General features: G+C 42.9%; 1 protein-coding gene and 1 pseudogene across 1 annotated transcript; one reads left to right on the top strand and one right to left on the bottom strand.

The window, feature by feature from the left end:
• The first annotated feature begins 4,313 nt into the window (after positions 1-4,313).
• LOC118778935 lies at positions 4,314-6,822 on the top strand (annotated as a pseudogene).
• Positions 6,823-12,068: 5,246 nt separating this feature from the next.
• LOC118779029 (potassium voltage-gated channel subfamily C member 1-like) lies at positions 12,069-14,664 on the bottom strand. The gene is made up of 2 exons (XM_036530852.1): positions 14,022-14,664; positions 12,069-13,241 (listed from the first exon to the last, which is right to left on the bottom strand). The coding sequence occupies exons 1-2, from the start codon at positions 14,541-14,543 to the stop codon at positions 12,390-12,392; spliced, it is 1,374 nt and encodes a 457-aa protein (XP_036386745.1). The 5' UTR covers positions 14,544-14,664; the 3' UTR covers positions 12,069-12,389.
• Between the last annotated feature and the right edge of the window lie 1,168 nt (positions 14,665-15,832).

Genomic DNA, 15,832 nt, shown 5'->3' with positions numbered 1-15,832 from the left:
TATTGCTTTGTGAAACAGCTTTGTGAGAACTATATTGGGATATTATTATGGCTAGTCAAAGTAAGTGCTTGAGTCTTATGTGCAAGTAGTGCTAAGGGGCCCTGTCTCTGTTTCAGAGCACTTCTGCCTCCTCAAGGTTTTCTTGGTACTTTTACTTTGTAGTTGGGACTCACTTTTGGCTGTGAGCACTGTAACCTTTCGGCAGTCGCCTTCGGACTACACTCTATAGGGGGCTGCTTACATTTCAAAATAGTAGTCTAGGGTACATATTCCTTTCTGTACAATAATTTCAGACAGCTAAACCGAACAATCCACCCTCTTTTGTCTTTAAAACAAAAAAATACAATAAAAATAAATAAGTAAAATGGTTCTAAATGTCTTAACAATGCAAACTGTATGTGCATATTTCTGTTCAATTTGAATGCAGTTGACTTTCTTTTTTTTTACTTTACCTCCAAAATAATTTTTGTTTGTACATCTTTCAGCTCTGTGTACTCTATGCTGGGCTTTTGTTTGAAGTCTACTCACATTGTAAGAGCCAGGCACTAGCATTGTATTTGTCTGTGTAGAAGCAATATATCGTTGTATCAGCTGTAGCCGAATGTGAGGTTAAGCTCTCCAGGAGAGCGGAGTAAAAGGAGCATTGAGCTCACTTCTGTGGTGTGCGTTTAATTTTGTGTGTGTGTGTGTGTTTGTGTGTGTGCATGCGCGCGTGTGTGTGTGTGTGTGTGTGCGCGAGTGTGTGCATGTGTTTTCCTAACGATTGTCAATGACGCCAGGCCTCACCAAGCACAGGGTTTTCTGACGTTTTCCTCCAGTGACTGTCAAAGCACACTGCAGAAACAAAGCACTCTCTGTTTAGCAGCTATGAAGATGAGTATTCTATAGTCCGAGTCCAGGTGGTTGTACAGTATTTAAATTATGTGTGGAAAAAAATACATCTGAAACAACAAATTGTGTATATCACTAAAAATATCAATAAAATGATGAAAAAACTGTTGTTTTTACTTTTACACTCCCCTGCATTTTCTTTTCACACCATTGTATTTTAGTTGTTTTTTTAAGGGAAAATAGGTATTGTTATACCAGTAATTTACACTGTTAGTTTAAATGAATAATTTTGAATAAGCATGCTACTACTTTAATAATCAATAATCAATGGACACCGGGCCAACCTATAGAGACAAATATTTCAGTCTCAGCCTGTTTAAGAAGGATAAGGGGGCAATCTTGCATTATTTGTGGAAATCACTGCTGTAAACCTTTCTCCAACAGATAGAAAAGAACTATACAGTGCAAAAATTGGATTCATTATAAATTCAGAATGTTGAACTTATATCTGCTGATGGTGTAAAAGCACACACATAGTGCAGAGCTGACCAGACAAGATCATGAACTTTCCAAGGGTGTACCCAGAATGCTAACACGGGAAAGGAGCATAATTGATCTTTAGCAATTCTAGCAATCTTTAGAAATTCTACCCTCCAGTACCTTAACCCCGTACAATCAATCACCAAAAGCGGATATAGTAGATCATTATGAAGTAAGAAATTTCATATATTAAAGTAGCAGATGATGCCATGCTCATGGTCAACCACCAGCGCCAATGCATGTATGCTGCAGAAACTTCAATAAAGCAGAGTGAGACTCCTTAAAGCAGCTGCCCGTGCCTTCAACTGTAACTGGGCAAGCAACCAAAAATTTCTTAGGGTTTAAACGTCACACACTCTGTTCCTGTTTCTTCTCGGGAAAGGAATCACGTAACTCCTCATCACAGGTGCAAAAGGGTGCCCTCCAATTTCTCCATTTCTGCAAAACTGAATCAGCTTTTTTTAAAACCACACAAGAGGAGCCATACGGTAACTAGCTGGGTTTAAATCCCTGCATCTGAGCTTGTGGGTGGAGCAGAGCTCCAGATCACACTCTCTGCTCCAAATATTTGTCTGCTTAGCTCACAGGATGCTGCACTTTCCCCACACAGAGACGGCTCTGTCAGGGAGAGAACCCCCAGCTGCGCCCCCTTCCAGTCAAACCGCCCGTTTTCTCCTGGGAAACAGGAGGGTGGGTTTCTCTCAAACGTGAAACCTGAGAGGTCTGAGAAATTAATATTCAGGTCGTTGCCAAAAACTAGCCCGACTACTACCAAAGGGACAGCATGGGATGCTGCGTAAGTCCAGGGAGAATAGCTGAAATGGTCACAGCTGTCTCAACAGCTGCTTCCTTCTGTATGAGATGTGTAAAATTTTTCCAAGGATATTAACATTCATGGAATAGCTTGAACACATGAATGAGACCTGCAAACATTCTGAGGCTCTTTCCTGAGCCAGTGGTCAAATATGGCAGGATTTTTTTCATGTTAGTTCGCTAGCAAAGCTTTTACTACCATCACGCAAGTGTGTAGTATCAATTAATAGTGACACAATGACACATTATCAGCAGCATAATGCAGTAAAATGCTGACTGCTGAATGTTTGCAACTTATTCATTGCTTCCACATTTGCCACATATTCAGTCCACGTTCTTTCCTTCACCAGGAAAAAGCACCCCAAATACTTTAAAATGACATGCACAGGTTCAATCCATTTCTGGGCTTTTACACTATACTGTAAAAAACAATCTCCTTTGAGCAAACATTAAATACATGCATCTTGGCAGTAGCTTCAACACTACCCTCTGCACTCAAGTGTAGAAGAGTCTTTACTTAGAACTTTACTTAGAAGTGGTTAGATTCAAGTGTATTATTTTTATATGTGGAAAATACTTCAAACCCAACGGACATTTCAGTTTAATTAGGTACCAGAGTTGGAAGTGGATAGTAACTAACTACAGGCCACTCAACAAAGAAGATACACAGAAAGACAGAACTGTGCCTTGGTTGACTGCTTTTATAAGTCTGGGGTAACACAGTGTTGTTCAGAAGAAAATGGGCTAGTCTGTCACAGCAAGTAGAAAGAAACAGCACTGAACCGAATACTTGGCTCTGTTACTGTTAGTGGAAATGCCACTATTTTAATTTTAATGAATATTTCCATATGGTGCATTGGATATGAACACTTTATTTAGTGTTTGAATTGTTTCCTCCTAGTAAATATAAGAAACTCATGTTTAAATGTACTGTGGATGTTTTTTTTTTTTTTTTTTTAACAAAATACTGTTTATTTTACCTCTGGCAGTGTAAATAGATTGTGCTGCATAACATTCATTTGGGGGAAAACAATTAAACTTCATATATATAATAAAAGTATGAGCCTTGATTACTCAGCATTCTGTACGTTTTTCCAGTCATATAAGTGAAAATCACCTAGTCTGGCTTCTGTTTTCACTGAAGGCTTAAATTCTTTGTCTACCTTTAAGTAGCTGAGACACACTCAGGGATGACAGAGACTGAGGTTTGAGCTGAGACAAAATTTTATTCAAATACAGTGCACCAGGTGGCCACTCTGACACCAGCTCAGTAGCTCTTCACAGGGTTCCAGAAGAAGCAAGAGTTTAGATAGGTCTTCTTAGTGAGGCTTCCACCCTGCCCCACAACAATCTTTGCCCAACTTTTGTAACAAAGACAATGAAGGGACTCAAGTTCAAGGAGAGTCAGGTGTCTTGGAAAACAAACAGGGTTTTACTTGGGACAGTCCAGTTTCATACTCAAAAGCAGGCAAGAGATCTCAAAAACAGCAACAGACAAATCCAGCAAAGGTACGAAAACACTAGGCAAGGCCAAAGTCCAAAAAACACCAGCAAGGCCAAACCGTATCAGAAAAATCCAAAGGCAACAAGAACACAAAACAAAGAAAATCCAAGACTCACTAATGAGAGAAAGCGCAGACACGATTTATATGTATATATATATATATATATATATATATACAGCCAAAGGGCCAATCAACAAACTGGGGACAGGTGTGCACAGCCAGACTGAGGCAGCAGTTCTTACGACTTTTACTGCAGCGTGAATTATCTTAATTTGTTTCTCGAGGTTGCAGTGCAATAAACATGCAACATGGAGATTAATGTGTTTTTGTGTGAGCATTGTGCAAGTACACACATGAGCCATGTGGTCACGCTGAGCCCCTGGAGCGGCACACCGAATCACTGGACTCCTCTCCCTCTCTCTGACCTTCATCCACCCTTCATGCGTGCCATGCTTCTCCCAGACCTGCAGGGGAAGATGAATGGGACAGAGATATACCCTCTTCCCCACAGCTCCACCCTCTCCTTCGTGCCCAACCAGTAACTCTCGTTAATCGCCAGTGGCTCCTCGCAACTTTACCGCCAGCCTCTGATCCGGCTTCTGGCATGTGTTACGGGTATGCCACATGACGTCAGGTAAAGGATGCACGGAAGTAGGGGTTATGGGTCACGTGACGTCAGGGTCACGGGTGCACGAAGGTGTGCACCTCAGGTAATTTAAACGTCTATGGCGGCAAGCACAGTCGTCGGGGAATTTGAGTGAGTACCAGTGTGGTATATTGTGCGAATTTAGTTGTTTTCTCACTTAGTGTTTAAGTGCAGCTTTATGTGTAAAGTTCGTGAGACGGTGGTGCATTTTTTGTTGAGTTTATTTTCTACTTTTGTTTTGTTGTTTTGGGTAGGACGGTGGAGCCGGTCCGACGGTCTATTGCAGACTGGCCGGTCCCCACCATTTTATTTCATTCTTTTGCGCACTTTTGTCATTCTTTTGCGCACTTTTGCGCATCTCCAGATCTCCACTTTTCTCTACTCCACATTACCTTCTTCCCTCTCTCAAACCACTCTTTCTAAAACTCCTGTGCACTGCACTCCTGTGCATCTCTCCAACTATCTTTTCTCTGATCCGTATAAATACTGTTCAGCCAGTTAAAACTCCGAAGCACTCGCCGCTGCGTCGTCTGCCCGGCTGGACCAAACACGGAAGAGTGAGTAGCCGGGTTGTTGTACTTCTATGTGCGGAATATTTATCCTGCCAATTGGCCTGTGACTGCCTGTAGTCACCTTTGGCAGGAGTCTGGCCGTAACACATGTCCTGTGCTGCAGACGCTCCTGAGCTCTCTGTACCAGCACACTAGAGAGGCCGGCCCAAGGTGAAACACTTCATTCTGGATTATTACAGCGATTTCAGCCTGAGAGTCTTAGCAGGGCCATCAACGTCAGAGTGGCACAGACTGGAGGTTGGAGATTATAACAGGCTGCACCATGTCAGTGACGCTGTTTGCTCTGACAACGAACATGTTGGTGAAATCAGCAGAGCCGCAGTGCAGGGCCCCCAAGTCCAGGACCGGGATTTGCCAGCCACAAATCTGGGCCTGCATGGATGACCTAACAGTGACCACCGAGTCAGTGCCTGGAGCTAGGTGGATACTGAAGGGGCTGGGGAGGCTGATGGGATGGGCCAGAATGACATTCAAGCCTGAGAAATCAAGATCCTTGGTGCTGAAAAAAGGCCAAGTCATGGACAGATTCCAGTTCTCCATCGCAGACACACTGATCCCAACCATCTCTGAGAAGCCAGTGAAGAGTTTGGGGAAGATTTTCAACAGCAGCATCAAGGATGCAACATCGGTTAAGAGCACATGCGAGGAGCTGGATGGTTGGCTGAAGGAGGTGGACAAGACAGGCCTCCCAAGAAGATTTAAGGCATGGATCTACCAGCACGGGATTTTGCCAAGGATCTTGTACCAGTTTCTGATCTCCACCATCGCTGACCTAGAAAGGAGGGTCAGTCGCTACCTGAGGAGATGGTTGGGTCTGCTGAGAAGCCCGAGCAGCATTGCCCTATACGGAAACACCTGCAAACTTAGACTCTCCCTGAAGTCCATTTAGGAGGAGTTCAAGGTTTTGCGCGCAAGGGAGGTGCTGCAATACCGCGAGTCAGTCGACCTGAAGGTCTCTGGTGCAGGGGTAGCAGTCAGGACTGGCAGGAAGTGCTGAGAAGAGGCCACAGTGGATCAGGCAGAGTTGCGACTGCGCCGTGGACTCCTGGTGGGGGCAGTGGCCAGGGGAAGAGCGGGACTGGGAACTTTCCCACCCCCCCGTTATGACAAAGCTCAGGGAAAGGAAAGAAGGAAACTTATCCAGGATGAGGTGAGAGCAGCGGTCGAAGAGGAGAGGTCCAGCAGAGCGGCAGGGATGAGACAGCAAGCCGCCTGGACGAGATGGGAACAAGTTGTGGAGAGAACGGTCACATAGTCTGATTTCTGGAGGACTGAACCACACCGCATCAAGCTCCTGGTCCAGGCAGTTTACGATGTCCTCCCCAGCCCATCTAACCTGCACCATTGGAGCCTGGCGGATTCACCATAGTGCCTTCTTTGCTCGAGGAAGGGGACCCTTGAGCACATCCCAAGCTGTTGCCCGAAGGCACTGGCTGAAGGAAGGTACTGGTGGTGGCACGACCAGGTGCTCAAGACCTTTCATAAAGGCCAGAGAGAAGCCAATAAAAACATCTAACAGATCTAAAGTTCCCACAGCATGTTGCCAAGACCCCTCTCAGGCCTGACAATAGTGCTGGTGTCAGAGGCAACCAAGAACATTGTCATGCTGGAGCTCACTGTGCCTTGGGAGGAACATATGGAGGAGGCCTTTGAGCGGAAAAAGAGAAACATGATGGCCTAGCCAGCGACTGCCATAGACATGGATGGAACACAAGGTGTTTGCCTGTAGAGGTCGGATGCAGGGGTTTTTCAGGGCAGTCCCTCTGCAGGGTCTACTCTGCACTTGGCTTCACAGGAGAGAAAGAGGAGAGCCATCAGGAACAGCAAGGAGGCTGCAGAGAGAGCCGTGAGGTGGCTGTGGATCAAGAGGGCAGATTCATGGACAATTGCTGCTAGGGCGGAAGCTGAGGTCTGATCAACCTTAGCTGGGTCTCCTGGGCGAGGGTGTCTGATGTTGGAAAGACCCAAAACACCCGATGACCCCAGGTAACATCACTGATGATCTGCCCTAGCCTAGCATCCTACAATGTTTCACTACAACAATTGCTTCCTGAACTCACAATTTCATCTGAATGAAGTAATGATACAGCCTTGCATGAAAGCAATGATAATGTTTCAGCGTTGGCTTCCTACTTTTCTGTGACAGAGCAGCAACTCACAGAGGCATTACAGAGGTACTTAGACCCAGGAATGATTTCATTGTCTCTGTAGATTTTCAATAACTTCCTTTGTGGATGTGAGCATTGACCATCTTTACAATGAGGGGGACCCCATCAGCTCTGCTCTCAGTCCCTTTCCACAAACCACGACCTTACATTTCCTGTCTGGAGGAGTGCTGTGTCACTCACATTTCTTGGGGAATAATTGTCCAGTGAGGTTTCAGAAGTACGATCCTTAGATTGTTATCGCATATATATATAAAAAAATCACATATATAATATATAATAAAATCACATATGCATATAAGAAAAGCTTCACTTTTGGATAACAATGCGTTTATCGTTCATTAAGTTTATTGTGTAACTCAGGGGTGGCCAACCCTCTCCTGGAGAACCACATGTCTTGCATGTTTTAGATCTCTCCCTGCTCCAACACAGCTGATTCAAATGATCAACTCGTTATGAACTCCTGAAGCTGCTGAATAACAAACTGATATGGGAGCCCCTCAATGGTATTTGTGAAATAAGGTGTTGGGTTTCTGTATAGCGCTGGTCATTTTGATTTCAACAAAATCTCTTTATTCAGTGAGATCAAACTCAGAAGCAAAAATAATCTACTAGTGTAACCCTGGCCTAAGGCAGCAAGCTCAGAAATGATCTTCCAACGATCTTATATCAGGATGTGAGGACTTCTCATCTGTGAAGTAGTAAGGAACCCATTGTCAAAGAAGGGTTTAAGGCTGACAAAACATTTACATACACAGTATTTTGTTTAGAACTGGCAATGTAACTAAAATTAAAAGTAAAGGATGTGATTTGTTTACACAATAAATTGAAGTCCATCAATATCAATATGTGCTTTTAGCTGGAAATCTGTCAGCCAAATGTAAGTGTAACACATTTAAACTCATGATATGAAGTGGAGAGGAAGTATAGCGGATAGAGTGCTAACATTTTGAATTAAGTATTTACAATCTGTTATTTGGAAGACGCTCCTATCCAGAGCAGTTTACAAAAGTGCATTCAATAGGGTTAGGTACAGTACTAGCACTAACACAGCACAGAACACTACAGAACAGAAGTGCATTGACTTAAGTACAGATAGTCTGTGGCACTGTATTAAGTGCTCAACAAATAAAACTGCCAGCTTTAAAACTGTTCTCCCACACAGGCTTTTGGAAACAAAATTCAATTACACCAAAAGCTGTTGTATTTTCAGTGAGATTCCTGAAGTTAGGACAACTGCGATCGCTAAGCTGGGCCTTGCTTTACGTTGATGCCTTGAAAACAGACTTTGGGTCTATTTTATGCTTTCCCACTGTGCTTCAAAACACTGCTCAAAAGACAGAACAGCCAACAAACTCATGAAAATGAAAGTTGCTTTGGGCACAGCAAGGCAGAGATGACCATTTGCATTTAATCTGTGCATCCCCTTCTTAGCCAAATTTCAAGAGAAGAAACAGTTTTACCCTGCACAAAGGTTGGTTTTGTTCAGACTCATTGTAAAGCGTGGGAATCGCTTGGCCTTTCTTGACCTCGCTTGTTTTTTTTCCATGTTCAACACTAGTCTGTTGTTGGAGTGAAGGCAGCTGTCAGGGAACTCCTTGAGTAGCTAGGCAAAAGTATGTTATCACTGTTAGCTGAGTGTTTCGTCTGCCAATTATCTATAGCCAGGTATTTATGTCATTTAATGGCCGCCCTAGGCTTCAACTGTGTTTCGGCAATATTAAACTATTTATATTGTTTACCAAAGAACTGCTTGCTTCCGTTCTTAATGGCTGGCTAGTATGGGATCAGTATCCATCCCTTTCAAGTAACAAAGGCACCAAACAATATAACATTCAAGGGGATCTATATGGGATATGTAGAAGATGGATCCTGGATTACCTGTTTTAAAGATAAGGGGTAACATTTCAAATTATTATTATTATTATTTTTGTTTGTGTTTGATAGCCCTCTGATGGACAGTCTCTTTGAGAATTCCTTGAAGAGCGCATGTTCAGGCATGTTCTCACAGAATAATCAGAGTAAAATGCAATTTGGCTCAATGGATATCCAGCACTCTGGGAACAGAGGACAATGGATGAAGAATGATGGCCAGATGTTAATGACAGTTATCATATTTCCTAACAGACAGAGCTTTGAGCAGCAGTGACATTACTACAGGAATGTGCCCCATTCTCAACCCCCCTCCCAACACACACACACACTCTCCCCAGACTGTGAATGAGAAAACACATGTCAGAAAGTGAAAGGGGCAAAGTCTATCCCAAGCTGAAGACAACTCTTTGATGAGTTAAACAGCCATAAAAGCCTGATTATTGCTACACATCTCCGCTCCTGAAAGAATTTCCTGTTTGGCAGTTCTCTCACTTACCCTCTGAGTGGAGAATTGTAGTGCATAGAAAAAAGGGCGCTTTCAGTGTTGATGCCATGATGTTTTTGAACAGTGCCCAGTGCGAGTATTACTTTTCATTAACGTTTTGCAGTGCCCTGGTACCACACACAAGCTTGAGCATAAGTCTGAGAACTATGCTGGTCTACATTATTTCCAAGAGCTGCTGCTTTTTAATTATATGAGATTGTTGGTCCGGTCTTTGGACAGAGTTCCCTTGTCTGAAAGTATTTCGCAACACACAAAAACAATGAGCCCCAGCAGAGGTTTTGATGAGTTGCTAGCACATTTTCAGGATCACTTCAAGCTTTCAGGAAAAACACAACAGCCATTCTGCAAAACAGAGACTTTGAGCCTTTTGGGGGCTGTGGGTTATACAAGATGATCTTAATTCTGTATTTATTCATTTTGACATTGGCATAACTGGTGAACTGGCATCAGGACTGAGCATGGCAGATGGCTTCAGAACTGACCATGACAAAGGGCTTTAGCACTGAGCATGACAGAGAGCTGCCGCTCTCCTTCCTTGAATAGCCAGCTCTTATCACGATTACCCACTTCCCTGATCCTATAATAGGAACTCTGGTTAACATTTCCATGCATGAATGACTTTTCTAGAAAAAAAAGTGTTTGGTACAGTTTTTGGGATGATGCTGACAGTTATTCTCAATCCACTTGCTTTCCCACACCACTCGTACTTCCATTGCACATTTCTAAAATTGTCCGTTTGTCGTTCTACACCCAGTAACACTACATTACAGACTGTTTTGTTCTGATCTTCTCATTTCGTTATATAACTTTTCACCTCTACCTTTGGATTGAGACGTGCTAAATTATTAAAACGTAAAACAAAAGAGTATTTGAATGTATGCGGTTTTTATGCAATCTTGAATTAAACACAATAAAAATGTGACTCTACTTATAAGCATGAATTGCTAGCACCATGTAGACTACAATGCCACGGTTCAGTTAATGCCTTAAACAGAGCCAGCTGTAATATTCTATAGCTAGCTAACTATAATACAAACTGAATATTTACTTTAGAGGTCTGATACCCAACCAGATATTTTACATCTTAGGCTTAGGTTAGATTTAGGTATTTTATTAGGTTAAAATACTTTATGTTGGGACCTGAGTGGCTCAGCTGACAAGGCTCCGGGGCGTGTGCTCTACTGACAATGCTCAGAAGGCTGTAGTGACAGAACAGAGTGGCTTCCTGCTGTTGAGTAGAGCGGTGGGTGTGTCAGCCAGGTTTTCCTTGCCACACCACTCTCAGGCACCCTGCAATTTGTCAGATAGAGGAATGAAAAGATGATGTGAACAAATAGCCAACACCATGAATTCATCCCGTTTGACTGTTAACCCAGCAGTTGCTCCTCCATGCCAAAACTGTCCATGGAGCGGTTCTCACGGATAGGCCTCAATTTGATATTGTATTGTTTGATACTGAGCAAAGAGACACTACAAAAGCTGTGAGCACATTTATTTGGCTCACATCACAATTGAAAGAATTGCATTTTTATTTTAAGAGACAAAAGAGACAGAATTCAGAATGAATAAACCAACAATGATTCTGGGTTAATCCAAGGAGCACCAAAGAACTTACAAACAGATTGTTATTATGCTTTATTTGACAGAGTCTCTTATCCAGAGCATCTGTTAAGACCACTATAGTGAGGTAGATACAGTACATGCTGTGAGAGCGGTAGGAATAATGGCACAGGAACAGAATATCAAATAACAAACCAGTATTACAGTCTCAAATATTAAAACAGTGTTAAGGTATAAATCTGCTAAAATATAAGCATGCAGTCAAAGCTGGTGTATGCATATGCATAGTGTATAAAATTATCATAAAACTAACTTTTCATAGCATTTAGTCTTAGCTTTGTAATTCTGCCATTAAACTGTACTTAAAAAGTTATACTATACTGCTCTGATTAAGTACATTTTCTGTTACAAATCAAGATAATCAAGACAAGATACACTTCAAAAGCAACAAGTTATAATCCATCGTCATTTTTCCAGTCTTAATGTAATGATCCAGGTCCCAGGTCGGTTTTTAAAGGCAAAGGAGTAACATAGGGGAATGTCTTAACGTTGAATTTCAGGCAACAAAGCTGTATCTTGATTGCTTGATTGCCCCTCCACGACTAACTAGCACTTTAGCTGCAAGTAAGAAAATATGGTGTGGACTCAGGAGAAAAAAAATCATGAGAATCAGAGAAGAATCAGAGTTTCATGAAGGTTTATACAAGCACTTAAGTGGTAAATAAAATACCAACATGAAACACTTGTGTTAAAAAGGACCACTGAATGCAATCCTCTAATGCATGCCAATAGAAACTATTTTTTCCCACAGTGCATCAGGAGAGTGAATGTCAAACAGAAGATACATCACATTACATTATTGGCATTTAGCAGACACTCTTATCCAGAGTGACTTACATCAATTACAGGTTTTTACAATGTTATCCATTTATACACCTGGATATTTACTGAGGCAAATGTGGATTAAGTACCTTGCCGAAGGATACAACAGCAGTGCCCCAACCAACCGAACCGAACCAGCAAACTTTTGGTTATAAGTCCTGCTCCTTAGCCGGTATGCTACATTGCTGCCCAAAAATTCCTTCCCATACCGGGAGTTGAACCCGGGCGAAAACCAGAAATCCTAACCGCTAGACCATATGGGAGAGACATAAGATTATCTGCCCAATATCATCTAAGCAAGCCATAGGTGTTATACATGTTGCCAGAATCGTGGCCGACAGAACCCAGCCTACACTGGAGGAACAATGCCATTTATCTTTCACTACTATGGACACCCAATTAATAATCAGGAACCCCCACCTGATGACGTTTTGGTGGCTTCCTGATTTTAGGACACATTTTACATGGAAGGCTGATGCTTTGCCTGTGGCAGGTTCAATATGGCCCGAAAGAGGCTGCGTACGGCTCTGGTCTGTCCAGATCCCCAGGGGACAACTCGACTGGGGCTCTCAGGTTGGGATTTTGCTGTCGTTTTCTCATGTGTAACTTGGCCACAACCAAAGTGTGGTATTTCTTATAGTTGTTTACCATGGCAGGCACTGGTAAGGCAAACGCCAACACACCAAACATAGCACATACAGCTGCTGCTATCTTACCCTGCCTGGATACGGGGTACACGTCCCCGTATCCAATGGTGGTCAGGGATATCACTGCAAACCAAGCGCCATCGGAAATGGTACGGAATTGGGTGTCATCAAAATCAGTGGTAAGGCCCTCGGCATATAGGGTCAAGCTGCCGAACATGAACGAGGCCAGCGCCAGCAAAGAGAAGAGGAAGCAGATGTCGGGGAGGCTGGACCGTAGGGTGTGGTGGAGGATCTGCAGAGGAGCGACGTGCTGCGTCACCTTGAAGATCCGCAGGAGGCGCACAAAGCGCACCACCCGAAGCAAGTCCAGCGCACTCCTTCCCGAGAGGCCGCCGAGACCCGCTTCCAGGTAGAGAGGCAAGAGGGCCACAAAGTCGACGATGTTGAGCGGGTCCCGGATGAAGAGGAGCTTGTTCGGGCAGCAGATGAAGCGCCCTAGGAATTCAAGGGTGAACAGCGCCGTGCAGACGGCCTCCACTATGGTGAACGCCGGTGTGCTCTTGAACGACATGGTCTCCCAGAGCTCGGTCTCATTCCACAGGTGATAGCGGTGCTCCAAACCATGGAAGTGCTGATATGTCTCCAGGCACATGTTGATGATGGAGACTACGATGATTATGAGGGACAAGACCCCAACTGCCTGTAAGATACACAGAGCCATTAGAGTCAAGGGAAAGAGGGTGATCCTAACAACTGCTCATATACTTCATTTCATCTGTATATGCAGTGTTAACAAGGAAATCAAGACATTTTGGCAGCATTCTCACCATTCAAAAGACCAAAACAAAAGAGCTAAAACATAAATTCAACATTAAATGCAGTGAATGTAAAAGAGTGATTGTCATTTAAATTGGAATACTTGTTGGGCATCACAGTGCTCATAAAAAACAGAGCTGTTCACAAAATAATAAAAAGTATTTATTTTGGAAAGAAAAAACAGAAAACTGTCTGCCTGTTGACAAATTTCACATATGAAATCTTTCTTTTCTACCAGTTAATTACTTACAGTGATAACTCATTACCCAATGCCTGGCTTGCTTCATTCTGTTTTACATTATAACTCTTCAAAATGGAATTTACAATAAAGATCTACTATGTGTAAGTTCATACACTGAAATCAACCCCCCCATCATACAACATATTCATCAGTCCTGTATTGAACAACATGTCCTGGCTCTTAATCTGTTGCCACGGTCAAAAATTTCTTATATGGTAAATTATATTGTGGAAACCTAGCTGAGCATAACCACATTGACCAAACACAATTTTGCATGTATTTTGGCATAATCTACTTATAAAAATAAAATTTACCGAACTTCCTAAGATTCCACATACTGACGCAATGCCCTGATTTACATGTCAAACACAATGCCAGCTATGTCACTAAATACAATGTACGGAGGAAGAAGCGGTGGCATACCATTGCAACTCCGGAGGACTGTGGATCATCGAGAAGAGCCCATATCTTCTGTTGCCACATTCCGAAGTTCTGCGATCTGTTCTGGCCATCCTCAATGCCGAAAGTCGCCGGACCCCCTCTGTCCCGTCGCACGTCCTCCAGATGGGGGGGCCCTAGTTGGTGAAGAGCAGCCTTTGTGTCCCTGTGCTGGCAGTATTTTACCCAACAGCAGGCCTCCATGTCTACCTCATCAATCCCCCAGAAAGCCAGCTCCTCCTCAAACTGGCCCCCGCAAACATCGGCCGGGCGGTGGAGCTTCCCGGTCCTGTAATAGTTCAGTATGTGGACGAATATACCTGGGTGGCGGTCGAAGAACATCTCGTTTTCCAGTTCCTTGTTGTTAGAGCTAGAAGTGCATAAATTGGCCAGGCGGGTACCTGGGAGAGTCTGAAGTGTGCTCCTGAATGTTTCGTGCCGTGTACCGCCAACATTAATGACTATCTTTTCTCTGTCTTCGCTTCTGGCCATCTCTTCCTTTAGCATAGGTTTAAATGGGGGTATCAGATTTGCTGTAGGAACTGAGTGAACACGGTTAAAAGCGAAAGTTTCAGGCACGACTTCAATGTTCAGCAAAGTATCAGCATCAAGTGGAATGAGATTTTGCTGTGATCCAAAAGGCAGAAGTGTTTATGAATAGTGGGTACAACCTACTAACGGAGGAGGAGGCTTCCCTTAATGGGTGGAGCTTCCATTTGCTGCCAGTTTCTCCCTGAAATGAGCGCAATTCCCGGCATACATGTGAAAATGAAAATTGAACGAATGAGTTTCTATTAAAACAGCTTACACTGAAGTGCACACACGTATGTGGGAAGACATTACGCAATTTTCTTATTACATCATTTTAAAAGTCATGTACGGCTATGGTGACAGTGAATGTTGCGGATTGTATTACAGACGGTTCATACAAAAGTACACAGCCTTTCTGATGATTTCCATTTGTAAGGCGTGTATGTAACTGTCCATCTCGATTCTTCAATTTACTCGCCAAATTATTATCGACACAATTTCCAGCAGGTTGTTTAGGCAAAATTATGTAGAAATAAAAATATTGAAAACCACACTGCAAATGTAACATTCTACCACAACGCTGGATGTGGCGCAGTATACAGTACACTATATTACATATCACATGAGTATGCATATAACGTGTCTAAAACCCGATTAAGTGGTTTAGCAGTGGTTGCACACAATCCTCGGCTCTTTTCGTTTAGTTGCAGTTGTCACACAAAATTGTGTGTGTTCTTAATTGTCGACACATTTATCAAAATGATCTCAAATGGTCGATAAGCAAAACCCTATTTAGGAACGAAAGCACTGGTGTCTTGGTAATAATACGCGTTGATTATGTGTAACCACAGGCTCATCTATCTAACACTTAAAATGAGATTGCTCCGTATATACAGTGGCGTGAATAAGTATTTGACCCCTTCTTGATGTCATGAGGATGTTCTCTATTATTGCCTATTTGGAGCACTGAATGGTTTCAGATTTTCAAACAAAATGTAATATTGCACAAAGGGAACATGAGTAAACTCAAAACATCGTATTTTAGTGTTTATTTTATTCCTTCACTGAAAATAGTTAACATACACCCGTATCACCGCTGAGAAAAAGTAAATGCCCCCTTCAACCTAACATCTGGCTGGAACACCCTTAGTGAAAATAACTGCAACTAAACACTCCCTATAACTTGATATGAGCCTTGCACATCTCTGGAGGAATCTTGGCCTACTCTTCTTAATCTCTATTTGATTCAGGACTTTGACTAGGCC

Source organism: Megalops cyprinoides, chromosome 6 (genome assembly GCF_013368585.1).
Source record: "Megalops cyprinoides isolate fMegCyp1 chromosome 6, fMegCyp1.pri, whole genome shotgun sequence".
Classification (NCBI taxonomy): Eukaryota; Metazoa; Chordata; class Actinopteri; order Elopiformes; family Megalopidae; genus Megalops; species Megalops cyprinoides.
Note: the sequence above shows the minus strand (reverse complement) of the source record. Positions and strands in the feature narration are given on the sequence as shown.